This window comes from Ictalurus punctatus, chromosome 12, assembly GCF_001660625.3.
Source record: "Ictalurus punctatus breed USDA103 chromosome 12, Coco_2.0, whole genome shotgun sequence".
Classification (NCBI taxonomy): Eukaryota; Metazoa; Chordata; class Actinopteri; order Siluriformes; family Ictaluridae; genus Ictalurus; species Ictalurus punctatus.
Window position 1 is genome coordinate 31,888,092 of NC_030427.2, and position 25,300 is coordinate 31,913,391.

Sequence of the window (25,300 nt, forward strand, 5' to 3'; positions counted from 1 at the left end):
CCAGTCCTTAGTATTCATTTCTGGCCTCTGCAGTTCTCTCAAACTTTAACTCTGAATGTAAAGTGGAATGTTACGGCTGAATACACGTGGAGCGTGTTCGAATGAATACTGCGCGTGCGCGGAGCGTGTTTGTGCGCGCATGCGCGGTACGAGTTCCAGTGATGGCGGCTGCTCGTGTGGCCCAGAATCATTGAGAAAGTTCTAGATCAGTATTAATTAACGGAGTGATGAGGCTCTGCTCAGAGTAACTACACCTTCCTACACCTATTCCGACTTACGGTAAGGCTGGGGTTTATACTTCATTACTATTATACTACCGTAACTTAAACTAAACCATTTTCTGTATGTATGTATGTATGTATGTGTGTGTGTGTGTGAGTGTGAGTGAGAGTGAGAGAGAGAGAGAGAGAGAAGCAGCATGGTTAATAAAGCTAGCCAAAATATAGTGTAAATAGTGTGAATTAAATGTAATTATGAACTATTATCATTAACTACATTTAGAAAATCTACAGTAGTCATTGAAATGTATTTATTGCAGGCGCAAAAGTTTTAGCACCCATAAGCTCAACGTATCAAGACCCCACGTGTGTGTGTGTGTGTGTGTGTTTTTGTTTGTTTGTTTGTTTGTTTGTTTGTTTGTTTGTTTGTTTGTTTTCTTACAAAAACGGGAAGATTACGCACTCTATTTCTCTCTGGTATTTACCAGATGTTTGCTGACAATCTTTATTTTGCACTTTCTTGTCCTTTCTGTGATATGCAAATGAGGCTTCATCTAAATACATATGTGTACATTTGCATATTTAATAAAAATCTAGTAAATCTAGCCGTTTCATATAAGAAAAAAATATTTGTCACTATGACAACACACCGAGAGGTAAACCCTAACAGAACAGCTTGTTTGAAAAATCATGTATGTATTTATTTATTGATTTTAGTTAGTGTGATTTATAAAGGAAGGTTTATTAAAGAAACGTATGTGTATATCATAATGACGGCTACATGTCAAGTCATATATGATGTAATTGTGAAGTGGGCGGAGCTTAAAACATTGTACTTTTCTCTGCTTGTGATTTTGGATGAGTTTTGATTTTGTCAACAGTCATAATTATTTTCTCCGTGTGTGTAGATGGCAGAAGGAAACAGACGTCACCCTCAGAATTTGCAGGGAGTCCTGCGATTGGCTGTTGAAGCTGGCTCCGCCTCCGATGGCCCCACCACAAACGAGTCCATGTCTCAGGAGGTAACTGGGGACTTGTGATTAGAGAAGGTTTAACTGGTGATGCGAGGCTGGTCGATCAGAAAGTTTACAAGAAGGAAATGAAGAACATGCGTTCCTTTTAATTTAGATTGTAGCTCGTAGATGTTCGCTGTAATGCGCGACGAAGCTTCAGGCAATCGTTCAGTTTATTCGCAGAGCTGCGTTTTCATTGACGAGTGACGTTTGAAGGTTTAGCACGACTCTGTAAAGAATGATGAATCAGAGCGAGCGACTTGAGTGATTTCTAGTTACACTGTTCAAGTATGCTGATCATTTTACAGCGTATTTATAGCTTTTGTTTAAATGTGTTGAAGGTTGATTATATATGTGTGATATATATATGTGTATGTATATGTGTGTGTGTGTGTATATATATATAATATAATATATGTATGTATGTGTGTGTATGTATATATATATATATATATATATATATATATATATATATATATATATATATATATATATATATATGCATATGTGTGTGTGTATATATACAGTGAGGGGAAAAAAGTATTTGATCCCCTGCTGATTTTGTACGTTTGCCCACTGACAAAGAAATGATCAGTCTATAATTTTAATGGTAGATTTATTTGAACAGTGAGAGACAGAATAACAACAAAAAAATCCAGAAAAACGCATGTCAAAAATGTTATAAATTGATTTGCATTTTAATGAGGGAAGTAAGTATTTGACTCCCTCTCAATCAGAAAGATTTCTGGCTCCCAGGTGTCTTTTATACAGTTAACGAGCTGAGATTAGGAGCACACTCTTAAAGGGAGTGCTCCTAATCTCAGCTTGTTACCTGTATAAAAGACACCTGTCCACAGAAGCAATCAATCAATCAGATTCCAAACTCTCCACCATGGCCAAGACCAAAGAGCTCTCCAAGGATGTCAGGGACAAGATCGTAGACCTACACAAGTCTGGAATGGGCTACAAGACCATTGCCAAGCAGCTTGGTGAGAAGGGGACAACAGTTGGTGCGATTATTCGCAAATGGAAGAAGCACAAAAGAACTGTCAATCTCCCTCTGCCTGGGGCTCCATGCAAGATCTCACCTTGCATGATCTTGCACCTTACATGATGTTGCAGTGATCATGAGAACAGTGAGGAATCAGCCCAGAACTACACGGGAGGATCTTGTCAATGATCTCAAGGCAGCTGGGACCATAGTCACCAAGAAAACAATTGGTAACACACTACGCCGTGAAGGACTGAAATCCTGCAGCGCGCGCAAGGTCCGCTGCTCAAGAAAGCACATATACATGCCCGTCTGAAGTTTGCCAATGAACATCTGAATGATTCAGAGGACAACTGGGTGAAAGTGTTGAGGTCAGGTGAGACCAAAATGGAGCTCTTTGGCATCAACACAACTCGCCGTGTTTGGAGGAGGAGGAATGCTGCCTATGACACCTGGAACACCATCCTCACTGTCAAACATGGAGGTGGAAACATTATGCTTTGGGGGTGTTTTTCTGCTAAGGGGACAGGACAACTTCGCCACATCAAAGGGACGATGGACGGGGCCATGTACCGTCAAATCTTGGGTGAGAACCTCCTTCCCTCAGACAGGGCATTGAAAATGGGTTGTGGATGGGTATTCCAGCATGACAATGACCCAAAACACACGGCCAAGGCAACAAAGGAGTGGCTCAAGAAGAAGCACATTAAGGTCCTGGAGTGGCCTAGGCAGTCTCCAGACCTTAATCCCATAGAAAATCTGTGGAGGGAGCTGAAGGTTCGAGTTGCCAAACGTCAGCCTCGAAACCTTAATGATTTGGAGAAGATCTGCAAAGAGGAGTGGGACAAAATCCCTCCTGAGATGTGTGCAAACCTGGTGGCCAACTACAAGAAACGTCTGACCTCTGTGATTGCCAACAAGGGTTTTTAAACCAAGTACTAAGTCATGTTTTGCAGAGGGGTCAAATACTTATTTCCCTCATTAAAGTGCAAATCAATTTATAACATCTTTGATGTGCGTTTTTCTGGATTTTTTTGGTTGTTCTGTCTCTCACTGTTCAAATAAATCTACCATTAAAATTATAGACGGATCATTCCTTTGATATAAAAAATATATTTTATATATATATAATATAATATAATAAATAAATATATATATATATATATATATATATATATATATATATATATATATATATATATATATATATATATATATATATAAAATATAATATAATATAATATAATATAATATAATATGATATAATATATAATGTGTGTGTGTGTATAGAGGATCGAGTTCCTGCGGGGAGCCTTGTCCGAGGTGTGTAAGGGTCAGCTGGACGAGGTGGAGCAGATGAAACGGTGTGTGTCGGTGCTCCTGCAGGACAAGGGAGAAGGACGAGAGGATGAAGAGGTCGAGGACGAGAAAGAAGCGGCGCTGGAGATGCTGTGTGACCTATGTGACAATCTGGACAACGCAAGAGGTGTGTGTGTGAGAGAGAGATTAAATCTGCTTGAATGTATGTGACAGGTTTATATGAGTGTTTGTGTGTGTGTGTTGCAGACCTGATGAAGCTGGGCGGGCTGGAAGTGTGTGTGTCTCGATGTGTGTGTCACACTGAGGCAGGTGTACGGTGGCGCGCGGCTGAGCTGTTGGCCTGCTGTGCTCAGAACATGCCCGAGGTGCAGCTGTACTTGCTTCAGCAGGGGGCGCTACACACACTGCTGCATCTCACTGACCACGACACACACCCCACTGTGCGTGTCAAAGCACTTTACGCTGTGTCCTGTGAGTCTCTCACACACTCACACACATATCGTCACTGTATGAGGTTTAGTTATCTGGATAAAATTCTGACTCTTCACCTTCTAACTACAGGCCTTGTGCGGGAACAAGAAGTGGGGCTGCGTGACTTCCTGTCACATGACGGATTTTCTGTGCTGATGAGGGGGATGCAGTCGGACTGTGAGAAACTGCGGACCAAATCGGCCTTCCTGCTGCTCAACCTGCTGACCAGCCACCCCGATCACAGAGGTGTGTATGTGTGTATGTGTGTGTGTTTTATTATGAGGATGCCATCACATTCTCCCCTCCCCCTCTCTCAGATACAGTGTTGTGTATGGGGATGGTACAGCAGTTGGTAGCAGTTCTGCGTTCTCCACACTCCTCTGAACATGAGCACGTACTTGGCGTCCTCTGCTGGTCAGTGCATGTTACTGCATCCTCTCTCTTTCTCTTTCTCACACGCACACAGACAGAAATGTGTATATAAATTTCTAATTCTATAAAAGTAAAATACTTGCTATGGATATATCATCAGCATAATGATTGTACATCCATTTTACATCCATTCATTCAGCTATTTTTCTCATTTATTTATTTACTAATTTATTTACTTATCTGCTTGCTTATTTGTTCATATATTGACTTGCCTGCTTGCTTATTTATTTTATTTACAGTGACTTGTGACTGGAATTGTCTGAATAACAAATGCACACACACACACACACACACACACACACACACACACACACACACATGCTTCCTGTCAGGATTTTTGTGTTCTCTTAGCGTGAGTCTTCAAAGTTAAATTTAATTATTGGTAAACAAGTATTTCAAAGCAAATCAAAAACTAAACAATGCTGCGTGCAGAAGTATTCAACCCGGTTCTGGTATTAAACCCCCCCATGGTTCCAGAAGCTCTAGATGAAAGATATTCTCTTAACAAGGACATGATTGACTTATCATGACTTAAAGGCCATCACCTTTAAATATTTTTTAAAAATGTAAAAAAATATATATATTAATAATAAAAAAAAATGAACAAAAGTCACCTTAGTTGAACTGGCAGTGAAGAGACCTTTTGATCTGGAGGAAAGGAGTGAAAATGAAGACTAAGTAGGTTAAAGATAAGATACATCTTATAATTTAGTAATATGGTGTAAAATTACGGTATATCTAAGAGGTTGGACATCCCAATAAGCACTGTTGGATCAACAGTGAGGAAGTGCGAACTGCATCACACCACCCTTGCACTACCTAGAGAAGGTTCTCTCTCAACACTCACAAACTCGACACCCACACTAGTACAGGATGGAGACTGGTGAGGGAAGCCACAGCGAGGCCAATAGTCGCTCTGAAGGTGCACCTCTCGAATATTTCAAGAGCTTGGTGTAGTGTAAGTGAAGACTGTATGGGAGGCGTGGCTAAAAACAGCCCGCTGTGATTACAAACAAAAAAGTGATCGTTCTACAGAAAGGGTGGGAATTCCCAAACAGTGCAGAGCTGGTTTACAAACAGCATTTAACATTTTTGTAAAAATGTGCTAAGTAATGAGTGTGCGTCATTTGTAATCCAGATGACCCTTCTGACTTTTAAGGGTTTTTTTTTTGTCATGTCATCGCCAGATAACAAAAGTTGTTTGTGATCTTGTGATGTGATATCTGCCTAGTCAAATAGATGGATGGATGGCGGTACTTTTGATCCCGAAGTGAAAATTTGGGAGAACATATAATTAACTGTCACACAGTTACCCGAAGCTCAGGTTTGAACCCACGACCTCGGGGCTGTAAGACCGTGACTAAATATATGAAGAATAATAAGTTGTGACCATGAGGGGGGGGGAAAACCTTTCATTATCTCAACATAATTATTAATTATCTATAACAACTTATTTTTATCTTGAGATTACATGAAGAAAAGAAAAATAACACACGGCACATTGTGTGTGTGTGTGTGTGTGTGTGTGTGTTTTAATATGAATCCAGTTATTTGGGCTGAGAATCCTTATTGTCAATACTGTCCTATGTGTGTAATGATGATGATGGTGTGAGTGTGTGTGTGTGTGTGTGCAGTCTGGTAGAGGACAGTGAGAGGGGTGTGTGTGACTGTAGAGATCCATCTCTGGGTCTTGAGGAGCTGCTGAACCAGAGGATACGGGACCTACTGGGTCGAGAGGAGAGCCAGGTACACTCATCTCTTCCTTATGACTCATTACCACATCCTGTTATTTTTATATATATATATATATATATATATATATATATATATATAAGTACACAGTATCTCACAAAGGTGAGTACACCTATCACATTTTTGTAAATATTTGATTATATCTTTTCATGTGACGACACTGAAGAAATGACACTTTGCTACAATGTAAAGTAGTGAGTGTACAGCTTGTGTAACAGTGTAAATTTGCTGTCCATCAAAATAACTCAACACACAGACATTAATGTCTAAACCACTGGCAACAAAAGTGAGTACACCCCTAAGTGAAAATGTCCAAATTGGGCCCAAAGTGTCAATATTTTGTGTGGCCACCATTATTTTCCAGCACTGCCTTAACCCTCTTGGGCATGGAGTTCACCAGAGCTTCACAGGTTGCCACTGGAGTCCTCTTCCACTCCTCCATGACGACATCATGGAGCTGGTGGATGTCAGAGACCTTGTGCTCCTCCACCTTCCGTTTGAGGATGTAAAGTGTGAGGTTTCTTGGTTGGGGAGTTTAGAAAGCAGTGTTTAATGGTGCTGCAAAACTGTAAACACCCATCGCTGAAGTATGTCTAGTTGTTCAGGTGGCGCGTACTGATGTTTCTAAACACGTCCTCATTAGAGATCTCCTTCAGAATTACATGTGAAGGTATATCCTATGTGTGTGTGTGAGTGTATGAGAGTGTGTGTGAGGACCGAGAAGAAGAAATGCTTTGAAATTGGAGACATCTGGTATAAAAGGCTCGACACAAAGCACGGGGTGTAGGAGAAAGCAGAGATCCCGACCTGCCGACTCAGCTGAGCTCCAGGCTTCATGGCAGGTGGACAGTGTAGTTGAGGAAGGTGGTAGAATGGTCACACAGGGCAGTGCATTGGCCAGCGAGAATTCTGGAAATGACCTGGAGAAAGCTGGTATGGTCATGGAATATATTGGAACTGTTCTAGAGATTGCTGATGTGGGTGTGGTGTTATGGTGGTGAGGAATAGCATTGGGACTGCTGCTGTGAAGATAAAGAGTAGTGTTGCTGTTTCGATGTACTCTTAAGAAGACGTCGGTCATCTCTTGGACGAGACTTTTGGAAAAAAGTTGTCGGTGTTGCTGATGTCTCTTCCAGACATATATATTTTAATGTTGGTATCAAAGCTACAAAGATGTGATGCTACTTTGAAGAAACTGAACCAACAAAATAGATTTATGGCACCAAAATTATGTAAAGAAAAAGAAGACAAACGCCTTTAAAAGTTAAAGAATCAAATGTTGAAGTCACTTCACAGCTGTCCTGTTCTGTCTTTCCTCTTTATGCAAAATCTAAGAGTAGGAACTTTTAATCTCAGAGACAGGAATAGACGATTTGTACTTGCTTAATTCGTTAAACAAAATAATATTGGTGTATTTATTATTATTATATATATATATATATATATATATTTTTACAGGAAACCCATAGTGATAGACAATGAGACAGAATGGGGATGTGGTGCGAAGACTAAATCTTTCTTAGTCGCAGATCAAATTTTAGTGCTGAAGTAGCAATATATTTTCAGCAAGGTTAGGAGCAAGTATCAGACAAAGCGCCGAGTTTGAACAGGTTAGAGTTTTAATGGTAAAAGCAGAAATCGGAGGAACAGGATTTCTTTTTGTAACTGTTTATGCGTCGAATATAGGCCACAAGCTAGTGAAAATGGTTTCTAAATTGGCACAGCATGCCAGTAACCCCACTATAGTAAAGGGTGGTGGTTGGAAGAGCACTAGATATTTTACATTAGATAGGAACAAATGTGTAAGTGTGTATGTGGTTTTTTTTTGTTTTGTTTTTGTTTTTTTTCTTTTCCCCCCAGCACATGGGTTGGGCACAGTAGATTTTATGTTGTCCAACAACACAAAGGCCAAGTTGCACTTGGGCACATGGTGGGAGGATGGAAAAACACAGTAAAACCATACACAAAAAAGCAGTAGCAAAGGGCACCAGTTAAAGAATCAAATGGAAAGAGAGATAACAATACTGGAAAATTAAGGAATTGCTAAGGATGGCACAGAGAAGAGGAACACGTTAGAAGTAAAGAAGGCAGCACCATGTTCCTATCTTCATGAGCAGGGGCCCTCATCAGAGCCCAAATCTTTAACATGAAAGATTCATTGATGCCCCAACCTCCTAATTCTTCAGCCAGGAATAGATAACCAGACCTGTACCTGAGGCAGCACATTACAACAAGAACACCAGCTGAAACAAGGAAGATTGTAATAAACCTTTATAAGAAACTGTACTGAGCGAATTTCATCGAGCCACAATGCAGGGAGGAGCTACAAAAACTAAGGACATTGAGCACCAAGAACTAGCTATTGTGGTACACCAGCTTTCAACTGGGCAAAGCACGGGGAATTGATTGGACTTCCGTTGGAATTTTATTAAACGTTTATGCCAAACTTTGGAAACAGATTTGTATGTTTTTTAAATGGTCTATTAATAATGAGGAATTACCCACTAGTTGCACAAGAGCAGTTTTGCCCCTTCTTCCTAAAAAAAAAGAAGGGGGAATTAACTTTTGCAAAAAAAAAAAAAACCACTGGAGGCCTGTGGCATGTACATACTAGCGAATCCTATTAAATGATCAAATGATAGACTGACAGGACATATAAACACGTTTATAAAAGCAAACCAAACGTGCCTGGACACACGATAATGGATCCTTCTTATACATGATTGAACTGTGTGAGATCTCAAATAGACACACGGTGCATATCGACTCCAAAATACCCATTCTGTGCCAGAGAGGAAACGCTAGACCATGGGCGTTAGCTGGACTGTTGGTCATCTGGGACTGAGCCATGCATTTTATTTTCCTTGCATGTGAGGGCTAGTTGCTTAAAAAATGTGAAAAGTGAACAAAAAGTTGGATTTATTATAAAACCTGCCTCGGGGGTTATCACTGGTTGCAGGACGACCCGACTGATAAAATATCAAACTTTTTGGCTATCTAACGCGAGACTAGGCTAATTTGGTGTCGCCAGCCAAGGGGAGGCACAGCTAAGCTCTCATTGTCTGGGTTTAGCTCATACAGTGCCAAAGTACGTTATCTGTCCTTATGTTCTGCTCATATCATGTTCACAAACTCAACCCATTTACTGGTCTAAAAAAAAAAAAATCGGCATATATCCATTCTTCCTCACACTAACTGTGAGTTAGCCTTTGATAGAATTGAGAGACCGTCAGCCAATAAGACCTGAGTGTTTCCACGTTTTCCTGTAAACCCTGTCTGATTGGTCTCGCCTCCTTTCACTGAAGAAATAAAATATAGTACCTCCATCTTCTTTTACTGACCGTTCAGTTACGTAGAGACAAACCGCTCCAAGTGGAGAATTATTCAGGGATAAAAGAAAAAATCTTCGGGACTACAGCCCTCAATGCCCAGGTCAAGTTACGACCCTGTGCTAGACCACTATTTTTAAGCTCTGTTAGACTAGCAGCAATGTTCAATACACTGAGAGCTTCAATCAGTCTTTCCAGGAATTTTGCGATCGCAAGAATTAATGCAAAATGAATCAACTCCCACAATACTCGCAGGAGCTTTCAATTTTTCCAAATTACAGCAGATTTTCCTCAGATTTGGGCCGAGACTCGTCATGTGCCGCCATCACTACTCGCATTCAGCCAATGATTCAGTCTTCGATTCACGTACGTCGAACATGAGTACAGCTAAAAGGTCTCATTTACCAACAAACCTCACTGTGAAAGACAGTGCGAAACTGTTCCGTGCAATTGCAGTGTCGCTAATTCAAGTAGTTTTCCGGGGGGGAAAAGCACCAAAAAAACTTGAGTTGCATCACAAATTTTGCAAAAATGCCACAGCACAGGTGAGAGTTTTTGGCTGCACCAATCACAAGAAGAAAAAAAAACCTCCACGAAATCCTGCATGGACTGTTCAGTGTGGATAGTTTTACTGTATAAGTTTTATAGATATGTATTTGTGTTTGGAAAGGAAGATAAAAAGTCTCTCTCTGTCTCTCTCTCATCAGGAGGAGGTGGAGTTTTGTGAGCGATTGCGAGCGGCTTGTTTCCGATCTCAGCCTCAGGAGGATAACGTGATGGATCGCTGAGTTCCTATTGGGCAACATAAATCAATGCCATGCAGCGATTGGCCAGCGTGAAGGACGCTCCCTGACAGAAAAGAGACTGAGAAAAGACAAGTGCTTGCTTAACTTAACACACACATTTGTCACATATTTCATTTCTTACATAGCTTGTGTTTTACAAGACCTGTGTTCATGGACTTAAATTTCCCGTACAAATTGTACATTCTGCTTATAACGTGGCTAAAAAAATAATAATAAATAATCCATGTTTTGCCCATTCACACACGCACTGCACACTGTAAGTCCAAGAAGTGAGTTAAAATGCATTATTTATTTATATTATGTTTTTGATTCTTCCTGGTCTGACTGGTTCCACACACCCGTATTATCGTATCAGTGTAGATCCGGGTTTAGATTTTAATCACAGTCATTTACAATGAGCCAATGGTTAGCCACACTGAAATCTGATCGCTAAAGGTCACTGTTGTGTTCACCAAGTGCTGAACTATAGCATCAGTTAAAATCCAAACCACAACGTAACAAAATGTAAAGGAAATAAAATAAAACAATAAAGAGTTGGACAAGAAACAGAAGGCTCGTGTTCCACGGTGGGTAAGTGTTCAAATGTTTAAATTGTATTTAAAACACTTTCATGACCTCGTTTGTAGTTCCATGCTAAAGATGATGGGTATGTCAGAAATCGTGTGTGTGCGCGTGTGCTCTGAGTGTTTAGGTTAATTCAGAAAAGAGATTGCAGGATCAGAACTGGACAAGCAAAACACAGGGACGAAGCAAAAAAAACACCACCACCACTCCCCTGAAATATTTACACATGCAAACAACAAACAAAAAGGAGCATCCAGTGACCGGTGAGGGTAAACAAATACTGTGGAAATGGAGGGAAAAAAGAACAGGAAACAATGACCATATAAAAAATTTCCTAGGACAGACAGGCAAGTGGCTGTACATATTATGAAGGGACAACAATGACAAAATCGTGATGTTATGATGGTGTTTGTTTGAGAATTTATTAATGAAATGATGGTAAGACAATGATGACTTTGTTTCTTCAGGTAGCTTTCCTTCCAGTAGTTTGATCATAGCAACTGATATTCTGTGTTACTAAAAATTCTCTTCAGAGAGAAATAGAGAAATAGAGAAAGAGATCCAGCAAGAAAAAATGACAACAGGAATGATGCCTTAGAAAGGACGTGGTGAGGCCATGAAGCATGTGCTTGTGGAAAATCACCTTAGCCAAAATAAAAATCTCTCAAGAGTCCAGGGGTTTAAGATGCCAAAAATCAGACTCTTAATGAAGAATTATAAAAGCTGAGATGTCTGCAGATCATCTGATGAGTACAGTCAATGTTCATGCTTTTATACAGTACTAAAGCAATGATCTAATTAGGCTGGGTTTACACATTTTTTTCTTTTGATCACATTTCTGATGACTCGCCACAATTATGTTTGTTTCTTCATATCCATAAATGGGGTGCAAGTTCAGTCAGCTTATTTTTAAAGAACTTGAGCAACCCCAAGTGAAGTCTGAAAAGCTTAGATGCAAGTTCCAGGCATTGCAATTGTACATACAACACAGTAAGTACACTCAACACGGTAACAAGTGTACAGCATACATAAAACGATATAGAATACAGGATTACAGCAGACTATACAATTACAGAATACAGTGCACATAAATAACCATGTACAGTATAATGCTCTGAAAATACAATGTAGAATATACAATAATGAGACAATGTCCATTGTAAAAAATGCTATACAAATAAAATTTTATTGAATAACATGCAGCACAGTACATATTACACAATATACAATACAGATAGATGCAAGTGTTCATGTATTCATGGTATGTGGTATAGACTGATGTTGGTATGGAGTGATTGGAGTACATTTGAGTCCAGTGAATAAGTGTTCAGGTCCTTGGGTATGGGTGTTCTCAACAGTTTAGTAACCTGATGGTCTGATGGAAAAGCTGTCCCTCAATTTGCTGGTGCGGGTTCTGATGCTGTGATACTGTCTACCAGGTGGTAGCAATGAGAACAGTGCATGACTTGGATGGTCTTTAATGATGCCCTGAGCTTTCCTCATATACCGTCTGGTGATGATGTCCTGGAGGGAGGGAAGCTCACCTCCAACTATATGCTGAGATATAAGTACTACTCTCTGCAGCTCATTTCAGTTGAGGGCCGTACTGTTTCCATACCAGACGGTTATGCAGCCAGACAGGATGCTCTCCACAGTGCATGTGTAGAACGATCTGAGGATGCTGGAGCTCATCCCAAACTTCTTCAGACGTCTTAGGAAGAAGAGCCGCTGGCGTTTACTACGGTCTCTGTATGGACAGACCATCTTAAGTCATCGGAGATGACCCCGGAGATCGTGGACCCCGAGAAACTTGAAGCTGCTGACCCTTTCTACTGGTGCTCTGTTGATTGTGATGGAGCTGGGCTTTCTGTCCTGTCTGCTAAAGTCCACCATGAGCTCCTTGGTCTTGTTGATTTTTAGAGAGAGGTTGGTCTCCTGGCACCAGTGTGTTAGAGAACATAACTTGTCTATAGGCCATTTCGGCATCCTCTGTGATCAGGCTTACCACTGTCGTGTCGTCAGCAAATTTGACAATGACGTTGGAGCTGTGGGTGGCCACACAGTCATGTATGTACAACGAGTACAGGTGTGGGCTGTGAACACAGCCCTGCGGAGCTCTGGTATTAAGTTCAGTGGTGAGGAGATGATGTTGCCCATTTTGACCACCTGGCATCTACGTGACAAAGTCCAAAACCCAGCTGAACAGCGAGCTGTTTAAGCCCAGAGCCCGGAGCTTAACGTCAAGTTTGGAGGGCACTATGTTGTTGAATGCTGAGCTGTAGTCCACAAACAACATTCTTGCTGGTGACTAAACCATTTTCAGGGAGGGGAGAGGAGATATTTGGCAAGATTCTTTCATGAAATTGCATGTTTTTGTGAACATCTTTAAACTCTCAGGCGTACAAGCTATATATAAATAAATTACTCATAGAGTAGGGGCCTTTATATATATCATAAATACTGCATTTAGTGGGGCCCCCTGGGCATTGGGGGCCCTTATAATTGTCACCGCCTTTCACCCCACTCGCGACGGCCCTGCCCGAAAGTTTCCCCCACTACACTGTACTTGATACAGGATGCCAGCTTGAACAGGGTGAGAACCGGTGGTCAGTGGCGACCTGCGATGGGCGCAGCTCTCCAACACTACCTCCCCCATGGGCAGGGCAGTTCAGTTCTAACTATCCCGTTATATTTATTACTGAGATGTTTTGACAAGAATGTAAAGATAAATAACAAATGACATACCGAGTATTGTTTTCTGCTACAAAAAGTCCAACTGTAACATTATGAAAAAAATGGTTTGTTTTCAAATAAATATGAAGTATTTCAGTAAGAAATATACATTTTTTGGCAGCTTGCGCCACGGCGTGTGACGACGGCGTGTGACAACGGGTTGTTTATATCTCCATGGTAACGACCTGAGTATGCGCACTTGCCCATGCCCATGGTCTTCAGCATGCTTGGAGCCCTATCAGACAAGCAGCTGCTCCATTCTGAACTCGTCCTCTGATATTTCCTACAACTGCAATTATTTGTGAAATTAAAATGAAAGTAAGCTAATCAATCTCATTTAATTGTCTCAACACTTTCTCCATTTTACAAAGATTTGAGGACATGCAAAAGAGCCACAATTTGCCATATACACAAAATTATGTGTTGAAATGGCTCAAGGGCAGATTTCGTTTGCCATACCAAAACTTATGCGACAATTTGTTTTTCTTTTAAAGGATGACATCACCACGCACACCATTTTATCAGTAAAAGGCCAACTGGATGGACACAGGTGGGAGCTGGCGAGGGAGTGTCTGTTTATAGCTGTTACTAAGGCTCTGTGGTTACAAAACACACTGTTCCAGCCAAAGGTGCAAATTACAGATGGTCATTTTCCCTGCTCCAGCACACCTGAGTGAACATGCTGAATGCATCAGCTGTGTTTAAACAGGATAAGACACTTGACTGTACAACACTGTAGTCCTCCAGGAATGTACGATTACAAGACATTTTTATGGGATTATATTCAGAATCTGAACTTTCAGAACTCAGGACTGAGATCTGTACTTGTTTTAAGAGCTGTAAATTCTCACATCAACAGATCTCTTTTCCATTTATGGAAATCTTACACTGGAGTTCTTGTACAACTCTGAAGGTGTCTTTCTTTCACAGGTGGATACTAAATTAAAAGGTCTTTATATGCTTACACACTTATCTTTATAAAACTACCAAGAAATAATGGTAAAATAGTAAAAAAAAAAAAAAAACTCCCAAAAAACAATAAATTAATAAGTGAAGATATAGTTTGGTAATTAGATATGTTAGACATCTTCACTTAGACTTACAGACACAGGCCACATCTCCTTCACTGAGACTAACACACAGGCCACGCCTCCTTCATGCCTTCACAAACTTTCTTCCTTTTTCTTTTTCTTTGTGCGGTTTTGGACAAGAACTATTTAGAACTAGTGCTCGCACAATTATGTGTTAAAATCTAAGGACACATTCTTCAAAATGAATAAATCATTAAATTGTCAAAAAAAAAAACCTTGAAGACAGAACTGAAAAAGGTTAGAATTTGGCACTTGTGTGTGTGTCTGTGTGAGTGTGTGTGTGAGAGAGAGAGAGAGAGAGAAAGACAGATAATCAGAGAGAAGAGGAAGTAAGAGGTTAGTCTCCACCCCACACGTTACTCGCTGTCTCTCTCTTTCTCTCTCTCTCTTTCTCTTGTTGCTTTGTGTGCACGCGTCAGACGGTGTTGGGGTGTGTTGTGTTGTGTTGCAGGCAATGTGGATGGTGAGACAAGTGACGAGGCAAGGCTGCCGACATACCTGGCCAGGTAAGATACAGAGAGGGAGCTTCACTGCTTTTACTCTGTCTGTTTCGGTCTCTCTTTCTGTGTGTGATTGGTGGTCAGTTCAATGCTGTGTGTGTGTAAAAACAACTAATTCTACATGAAATGCAGTGCATTACTGACAGCTTCCTGTATTTCACAAAGGTCAGTTCAGCTGGAGATCGCTCTTACACAGACAGCTGCAAAAGTAAAAATGTTTTTTTTTTTTTTTAAAATACAAGAAGTTAACTTTGGATCTCCCTTGCAACATCTTAGTGAGGTCTGTGGGTGAACTATAATGAATTATAATGCAGGTGTGTGTGTGTGAGAGAGAGAGAGAGAGAGCGAGAGAGTGGGTGGGTGGAATGTGGGTAAGAACGTAAGTGAAATGACCGAACATCTGATAAGAATATGTGAAAGAGGTCAGAGGTAAATGATATCTATACTACACTCAGAAAGGGGGCACAAACTTTCGAACGGATCTCGTTTGTAATCTAATATCATTTACACTGTTTGGCTGGTTTTTTTTTGTTGCCACCCACATTTCTTTTAAAGCACGTCTGAGTCTATGAAAACATTCCAGTTTGACGACATTACAAGAGACACGTGCTATCACACAGTCTGCAATGGAAATGGGCCAGGATTTTATTGGGATATCGTACAGTGTCACGAACAATAACCTTAAATAAAAGAATACTGAAATTGGATAAAAAACAGATTAAGGTATCACATGGTTCTCTAAAAGAGAGCGAAATCCAATCTCTCCAAACCACACCGGAGTACACCATTGTAACTATAATTACCCTGGAGAAGATTTTGAAAGTGTATCGAACACCTTTTGCATAATCTCTCAGGGCAGATCGCGATCCGAACATTTTCAGTTTCAAAAATACCCGTATTTGCATCTAGGCCTGTAATAAAAACTCTTGCATCCAGACAGTTCAACGTGAACACGGGCAAACTGCACAAACTGTTACCGTGTCATAAACGCATTTATAGATTTCTATTAAAGTTATGATATTGTGGCATGTGCGAAAATAAATGAGGTTTTAAACCCGCTGGAGCTGTCATTCTAATGGCTAATTTACTCATCCTGCAGGATTGGGATAATTAACTCATTAATGAATTCATTTCACGTCCAGAGTCAATCACCTGTGAACTGTCCTGATCCACAGCATTTTTCAAAAGGATGTCACGCCCGTTCCTTTGTGTTTCAACACAACCAGTAACTATGAGGAAGCTAAGCAAAAAAAGAAGCAATATCATCTTTTTCGAAGATCTGTCATGCGATACCTCTGACAGTGACATACAGAACAGGAAGTCGAGCGAGAGTTGACATTTGGGAGCTGATTTGCATATTACAGCATAATGCCCAGGTGATCAGCTTATTATACACTGTAGGAATTGAAACTGAGATTTTAGGTCATGAGCCTACACACAAAACTGCTGACGTGGTGGTGGGAAAAGACAATCTAGTTCACAAAATGATTTGCAAAATAAAATGTGATCTTGCACAAGTATTCACCCCTGTTGGTTGTTGAGGAACCTTTCAGTTAGATGTGGAGAAATCAGACGCCATCAGAAGTTGTTACTTAAACAAACCTGCACCGAGAATCCCATGGAGCAATCAAAACAAGCCTGGGAGGAAGTTCTCGTGCTGCACACGTCACGTGCATTTTTTACAGATGATTAGAAGGCTGATAAATGACCAAACCCTGGTGTGTGCACACACACTGCGCTGATGGTTATGAGGCCAGAGCTCAGGGACACGTCTTTGTTTGAACACACCATGCTAATATCAGATGATGTGGATGTATGCTGGTAAGATCTGCTCAGGGGGGGTTGATGATTTACTCACTAACAGGAAGTAAAACGGCCATGTTGAACCAACACCTCACACCACATGCAACACAAGCAGCCAGTCACACCATAGTCATATCAGGTGTAATAAATGCTTGAAAAAAGTCAATAATTAACATTCGGCATGTTGCTGTTACATATTGATTGATGAAGCGGAGAAGTAATTTTTCTTATAGCAGCACTTCCCCAAGTGTTTTATTCCTCATATACCATAGCAGTTCACCAGAGATGACTATTATTCATTTATTACAAGACAACGCATAGTTTTTATCCATTTGATTCGACATTCATTTAGCGCCGTTGTACTCTGACTGGTCAAAGGTGTTGATTAGTTTTCTAGAACAGCGGCTCGGACAGTAGCGCAGGTTTATATTAATGCGCTTGTTCTAATTCGTTATCGTTTCTATAGCGACAGCTCGTTCGCAGGGCGGCGGCGGACGCTCCGCTGATAATAAACCGATTTAAAAAATCATTGATGTGGTGAAGATAATCTGTAAGGAGAAATGTGTTTATGAGTCGTGTACGGAAGGAAGGAGTCTCCAGTGTAAGCGCTTTGGAACAGTCAGAGGTAAAGCTGTGAGTTTAAGTTTTCCAACATCTTCGGGTCGGAGGAGTTCACGCTTCTTTGTGGAAAGAGAATAAAGTTAAAGGGCTGGTGAGGGAACTCTATTTATAGCTGCTGTAACATAAGTGACAACAGGAACTAACCTGTTTAAATGTAACTATAAACGGACAAATAGTATATAGTTATTCTTGGAAAAACAGACAGAGGAGTTTATGCTTCTTTGCAGTTTTTTGGGAAAGACTGTTTAAAGCTGCTATAACATAAGTGAGAACACGAACTAACTTTCACAACATTAAATGTAACTATAAACAGACAAAAATTGCCATTCTATAATAAATAGAATTTGCGATTGTTGGCAAGACGCTGTGGTGTATGAGTGTAAGAGTGTTTACTTGTTTATTTATTCAGTCCAGAACTGTGCTTTTATTAACTGAAACCTGCCGAGATGAAGTGACTTAACACGTGCGTATTAATTGTTAGAGTTTTAACAGAATGCACACCATCATGGCATGTTGAACAATAAGAATATCTTCAGTCAGATTTTAGACAGCTGGACATCTCATTTTAAAGGCTTCATGCATCACAAAATTGCAAAATGTGCAGGACATTCAAATGACAAAGATGCAAATGCATAGAGTTCGTCTGCAAGGACGAGTGAGATGGAAAGAAGTGAACGCGTGCAGTTGGACAGATTTTACAGCAGGGGATAAAGTCAGTGTTTAAATGCGATGTTAGTTTACACGCTTCTCTCAGGGCTTCTTTTGCACGATTAAAGACTAGCTGATTATTATGGTCTGTTTACTTATACTCAGGATATAATTTCATATTCTAGTGTTTTAATGATTGATTGGATTTCCTCAGGTTGCTTCAAGCCCAGCTCACCCCCCCCCCCCCCCTTGTTGTTTTCAAACCATCTTTAAACTCCTGAACTCTACGAAAGACACTAGTTCAACCCTTCCACCTCTCACTCACTAATCCCAGAGAAAAATCTCTTTGCTTTAACAGGTTCTCTTCAATATTGCCGGATATTTAACAGTGATTTCATCATTTAGGTATGAACACAACTTTGTGACAAACATTTGTGACGAACGAGGGAGAAAAAAGGTTTAACTGAAATTAAAACCGCACGTCCACCTGGAAAGTTGCTAACTGAAATGTAACAAAAGCTTTTCTGTCTGTTCACTGGTTCATTTACTGCATAAAGTTTTTATTATTATATTTTCCAAGCGTTGGCCAAAGAGTTACAATTAAATGATTAAAATAGTCTGAAATCTCTTGCCCAGATACAATTCGAAATGATTGATAAAAATGTATTTTTCTTTGCATACTCAAACACTTTTATAGCTGTATTTAAAAAAAAAAAAAAAAAAAAAAAAAAACCCTTGACACCTAGTATACTTTTCCTTTAACTATTTCCTTTAAAATGTGAGATTACTGTTGTGTGGAGAAAGCGCTGAGCCTTTTGTTTCTAAGGGAAAAATAAATAAATTCTGTTTCAATGGAAATGATGTAAATAGTAAGGAGAGATCTGATTTTCTCTTGTTATTATATATTATATTCTCTCTTTCTTATTGTTTTCATGTTGCTACTGCTCAATAAACCTCAGGGATTCAACTGTAAATGAGACCAAAGATTAAACCTAAAAGTGTCTTTTCCTATACGTTAGTGATATGGCGTTACACAATCAGTAAGTGATATGAGTCACCAGACCTCATAAGCTAGCCGTCTGTGTGTTTAAAAGAGATGAATAAACATAGGAGGGACAGGTCTTGGTATAGAATTGTAAATTAAAGTGAGTTTGGTTGTGCACGTACTGTATTCTGATGGCCATTGATCTCTACAGTACGGTTCACAGTGGTGTGTAGTGTATTTTCCAGTCATTGATAAAATGTAAAGCATGGTATGCTGTATATACACTGTGTACACAGACTCTGTGTGAAGGCAGTCATGTACACAACATCACCGTAGTCTAAGACAAAAAGGAAAAACAGGTTTTATTCCTATAAAGGAGCCAAAAATAAAAAAAAAACGATAGCAAAAATTGTCACGATTTTGCATCGCGCTAGCATGGGACTAGGCAGTGCGCTCCAAAGTTTGAAGCGTGAGCGCGCGTTTCCTTTTATTTGTGGCATTGACTTTGTTTAAATTTGACACATGTGTTTTGTTATGGTTTATGTCTTGTCTCTGTCCTTGTATTGTTATTGGTTGTTTCCCTAATGTGTCACCATTAGCTTCAGCTGTTTTGTGTTCACCCTTGATTACATTTGTCATTTAAACCCCTTCTTTTTCTTTGCTCCACTTTGTATTTTGTTCCTCGGGTTTTGGTTCATGGTTTTTGATTAAGATAATATAAACTTTATTGATAACACATTGGGGAAATTCCCTCTTTACAGCAACTGATTAACATTTACATTACAGCATTTGGCAGATGCCCTTATCCAGAGCGACTTACATTTATCTAATTTATACTACTGAGCAGTTGAGGGTTAAGGGCCTTGCCCAAGGGCCCGACTGTGGTAGCTTAGCAGTGCTGGGGCTTGAACTCCTGATCAGTAACCCAGAGCCTTTAACCACTGGGCCACCACTGCCCCACTGACCTTGTTTCTTGTTTCGTGCTTTGCCTTGCCTGTTTCCTACCTGTTTGCCAATCACCTGACCCTTTGCCTGTTCTGACCACGTCTGTGTTTCATGATTTGGATTTGTTCGCTTATCTCTCATCTAATAAAGCTCTTACCTGCACTTGCATCCATCTCAACCTCTATTATGTGACAGAATACGTTGCCTACACCATGGATGCAGCAGAAAAGTGAAGGAGACATCATGGCAAGGTAATAAAGAACACCATACTGAGACACAATTCAGTCAAGCTTCCTCAGTGGGTTGCCATGGATCCCCCAGAGCCTTGCAATGGATTTTTTGGCTACCCTGAGTATTTTCTGTTTTTCTACCAGTTACATTTTTTGAGCCTAGCGCACCCCAATCCTGAACAGAGGCAGTGGCTGGGGTTCATACTGAGATTCACGAGGTGGTCTCCCCTGTAGAGCACCAGCCAGAGGTCAATGTGGCGACCTCGACTCCAGAGCTCCAACCTGAGACTCACGGGGTGGTCTCACCTGCCGAGCTCTAGCCAGAGGTCAACGTGGCAACCTTCCACGTCAAGTTTGCCTGAGGTCGAAGAAACAGCCTCCCAACCCATGTTCAAGTTCCAACCAAGTTCAGCCTGCAAAGTCCTTGAGGAGCCTGCTATTTGTTTGACAATGCCTGCTTTGGGACCTGAAAGGGCTGTGAAGACTTTTTACCCAGAGGTCCAGGACTGGAAGGGAGTGGAGGGGAAGGAGTGTTTTTTGGCGCTCCAGGAATACCTTCCTTGGGGTTGGGCTCTGTCACGAATTCCCCTTGCTTTCAGGTTTTTTAATGACATTGACTTTGTTTACTTTTGACACCTGTGTTTTGTTATGGATTATGTCCTGTCTCCACCCCTGTATTGTTATTGGTTGTTTCTCTTATGTGTATTCATTACTCTCAGCAGTCTTGTTCACCCTTGATTACATTTGCCATTTAAACCCCTCATGTCTCATCGTTCGATGCGAAGTATTGAGTGTTACCACCTTTGTGCTTTGTTCTTTGTGTTTTGGTTCATGGTTTTTGAGCTTGTTTCTTGTTTCGTGCTTTGCCTTGCCTGTTTCATGATTTGGATTTTTTTGCCTGGATCTGCACTTGCATCCGTCTCAACCTCCATTACGTGACATAAATAATGTTTTTTTTACTTTTTACACAGATGTTTTCATGGCTTTCGTGGCAAAAGCCCACATGAAAAAGTACTGCAGTATTCTTTAGTATTTACTATGGTAAACTGTAATAATATTTACTACACTTTGTTAATGTACACTAATTACAGGGACTACAGTGAATTGATAAACAGTGTTTGAAATATTAGAGTTACTATAGAATACTATGGGGTACCTCAGTGTGTTCTGTTGTTCATTAGAATGTACTACAAAGGTTTACAATATTCACCTGTGCTGTGAAGCTTGTCACACATATTGTAGTACAGTATAGTGCAGGTGTAGAAAATTTACTAGAGTAATGACTGTAGTTTTTTATATTACTATAGTAGAGTTACCATAACAAGAGAGAGAGAGAGAGAGCGCTTTTGTATGTACTGAGACATTTGAGAAATATGTCTCAGTGGCTAGGACCTCAAGAAGAAAAGCGTCATTGTAACCAATCCCTTAATACACTCTAAACACACACACACACACACACACACACACACACACACACACACACACACACACATACACACACACCCTGAGAAAATTGTCCTTTACTGTAGGTGATTGTGTTGTTATTATTAATTACTTTCAGAATAAATTCATGCTTAATCAGTTTATAGTTACATTTAATGTGAACAAAAAACAAGTTCGTTGTCACATTATATCAGCTATAAACAGTCGTAAATAGCTCTTTCCTCTGAGTGTGTTACATCACCCCGTGATGCAGTATGAGCAGCAGTTTGAAAAGATGCATTGGTGTGTCTTGGAAGAAGCACATGTTAGCCTTCACACTCCCGGGCTGGTATCTGTTGTATGATATGGGGAGACCTAACCGGCAGGTAAGGATTGGCGAAGAATAAATTAGGGAGAAAATCAGAGGGGAGAGCCTCAGAATGGTTAATCAACCTTTCAGGAGCAGAGAAGTGGTATTCTCAATCTAGTCACATTTGTTCATATGGCTGTAAAACATAGAGGCATATTGTTTCCTTTCCTAGTCGTAAAATAACCTGAGGTGTGTTAAATGGGAAAATCTGATTAGCAGCTAAACGGTGTTACTGTGGTAATGTCAGAATGCAGCAGTGTGAGATGAGTGCAGCGGTGCGAGACAGTGTCATACTGCAGGGCAAAGCTTTATTAGATTATAGAGTTGAGTGAGAGCTCAGTGTCCAGTAACCGGCAAGAACAGGAAGAAGTACCGAGCTGAAAACTCTGTAAAACTCTGCTCAGGATGTGTGAGATGTGTGTAGTGTTGGTTTGGATTTTTTTGGTTTGGTGAAGTTTGCAAAAAATTATTTTTACAGGCAACATACCTGGTAAAAAGGAATGACACGTACAGTCTACTGTAATGTTTGTGATATCTCTCTCTCTCTCTCTCTCTCTCTCTCTCTCTCTCAGGATGAAAGTCAGAAGGCACCGGTGCATAATACTCTGCACAGCCGGAGTTTGTTTGCTCTCTATGTTGTATTGTTATAAAACTCTTTATCAGGAAGCTCTGCTGCAGGGACTGTCCACTTACAGCTCTCGACTGTCAGGATTCACAGGCGTACTCTGGCAAGACACATTGAGTGCAACCCTCGTCTCTGACACTTATGAGCAGAAGGCAATTAGGCTGCAGGCAAATCGTAGGAAGGTAAAGTCAGTTTCACTGACCAACCATGCACTACTAAAAACTCCCAGAAATACAGGAAATAGAGTGCAATTTTCATTGTTGCTGGTGAGGTACCATCAAGGGTACCCCTTTGAATCTTTAGTTTACAGTGTTTTTAATTGTAAGGTACATAACGGAACCTTTAAAGTTTTGGGTTACACCACATGCACCTTACCCGGTAAAAGATAATTACTAAAGGAACAACTCTTGATGTACTCCAATGTACTCTTGAGGGCACCACTCTAACAACAAGGGAAAGTATTCTGTTTTATTTTTGCAGTGCATGAAGGGTTCTTAGCCTCTAGATTATTGGGATTATCGTCAACTCTAAATGAGACCTTTTGTTGTCATGTCAGGTGATTTATTACTGTAGGGATGTGGCACATGTGGCCATTTCACAATATATTGTAATTGTACACCAGTGCGACTAGACACCCTGGAAGAATTGTAAAATATCTTTAGAATTGTCACCTTGACTTTCTGCTACCAGAAATTTGGATATTCATAGATGTTGGCTTTGCTTATTCTTACAGAACCCACCAGAAGAAGATTTGCTCCTGCTAAACCCCTCAGGTCCACACGGGGATCTTCCAAAACGATTGTACATTCTGCAGAATGATCCCACACCCTACTTCAGCCACACTGAGAACAAAGTGCTGTGCTTCATTGAAGGGACAGAAATGGAATCAAATAAGCTGGGAGATGCCATGGTTGGTGAACCTCAAAGTGTGCTTTTGGAGCAACGTGGAAAAAATGGAACCATTCCTCAAGATCACCCATATTGCGTTTGTCACCAAGGTTGGCACGGCCCTAACTGTGGCATTCCAACAGTGGTGCAACACTCAAATCTTCCCACCAAATCACACCTGAAGCCCAGGAAGGTTCCACGTCGAATCATAAATGCGATCAACATCAATCATGAGTTTGACATGCTGCATGCCAGGTTTCATGAACTAGCAGGTGCTGTGGATCTCTTTCTGGTGTGTGAGTCGAACTACAGTGCATATGGTGAAGCCAAACCCCTGAACTTCCTTCGACTCCTCCTCAACGGAACGTTCGATTACGTGAAGGACAAAATCCTCTACGTCTTCCTGGACCATTTTCCCAAAGGAGGCAGAGCTGATGGCTGGATTGCAGACGATTACCTGCGCACCTTCTTGACCAAAAACGGACTGAAAAGGGTTCAAGGTCTGAGACCTGACGATGTGTTCATTCTGGACGACGCAGACGAGATTCCGCTTCGGGAAGGAATGCTTTTCCTCAAACTCTACGATGGCTGGACAGAACCATTTGGGATTCACATGCGGAAGTCCTTGTATGGATTTTACTGGAAGCAGCCGGGAACGCTGGACATTTTATCCGGATGCACCATAGGCATGCTTCTTTCAGTCTATAGAGGGGACGGGATTCTGCTACGACGGCGGAATTATTACACCTTGTTGGGTGTCCGGGAGTACGAAAAGAAGTCAGGACAAGTTCTAATGCCGTGGTCCATCGGAAGCCCGGTTCACTACGCAGGATGGCATTGTTCATGGTGCTTCACACCAGAGGGAATTTATTATAAACTTGTTTCTGCACAAAATGGAGATTTTCCTCGCTGGGGAGACTTTGAGGAGAAACGGAAACTGAGTTACATCAGGGAGTTAATACGAACTGGTGGCTGGTTTGATGGGACAGTATCAAGCTATCCTCTAGCAGACCCTAAAGAGCACATGTTTGCTCCCAAATATCTGCTGAATAATTATGAGACGTATCGCTATTTGTTAGAGAATCCATATGTGAAGGGGTAAAAATGAGCAGCAAAGTATGACATAATGTCTACCTGATAGCCGGAATACCCCAAAATGCTAATTCATCTTTGGTCAAGTAATTGAACCCTGCAAGGCCATTTTATCTTGCTTCATCAAAGTTGGTACTTAAGCAGAAATGATTACTGAACATAATATTTTTTGAATAGTAAATGAAAGCTAGTACAGTAGGAGTGTACTGCTGCATGTAAGCTCTCGTGCATATATAAATGTTTTAATCCGACTTCATATTGGTTCTTTATTCATCCTGATTTCACACACTGACATAATGAAGATGAATAAGATTATATCAGTGCCACTGCCCTGGCCCCTTGTTAGTAATTGGATAATTATTTATCTGCCCTGCGTGAACAACCTGTTCATGAACTTTGGTGATATTAAACTGCTGCCATTAAGCTGATGGATAACCAGCTAATCAGCTAG

At 40.6% G+C, this 25,300-nt stretch overlaps 2 protein-coding genes across 2 annotated transcripts; both read left to right on the forward strand.

The window, feature by feature from the left end:
• Window positions 1-10,571, forward strand: hspbp1 (HSPA (heat shock 70kDa) binding protein, cytoplasmic cochaperone 1). The gene is made up of 8 exons (XM_017481959.2): window positions 1-279; window positions 1,127-1,240; window positions 3,513-3,708; window positions 3,789-4,013; window positions 4,104-4,259; window positions 4,331-4,427; window positions 6,080-6,191; window positions 10,234-10,571. The coding sequence occupies exons 2-8, from the start codon at window positions 1,127-1,129 to the stop codon at window positions 10,312-10,314; spliced, it is 981 nt and encodes a 326-aa protein (XP_017337448.1). The 5' UTR covers window positions 1-279; the 3' UTR covers window positions 10,315-10,571.
• A 4,478-nt stretch (window positions 10,572-15,049) lies between these two features.
• On the forward strand, window positions 15,050-25,100 carry mgat3a (beta-1,4-mannosyl-glycoprotein 4-beta-N-acetylglucosaminyltransferase a). Its single transcript, XM_017481913.3, has 3 exons — window positions 15,050-15,226; window positions 22,817-23,051; window positions 23,603-25,100. Exons 2-3 carry the CDS (start codon window positions 22,818-22,820, stop codon window positions 24,857-24,859), a joined length of 1,491 nt encoding a protein of 496 aa, XP_017337402.1. The 5' UTR covers window positions 15,050-15,226; window position 22,817; the 3' UTR covers window positions 24,860-25,100.
• Window positions 25,101-25,300: the final 200 nt, after the last annotated feature.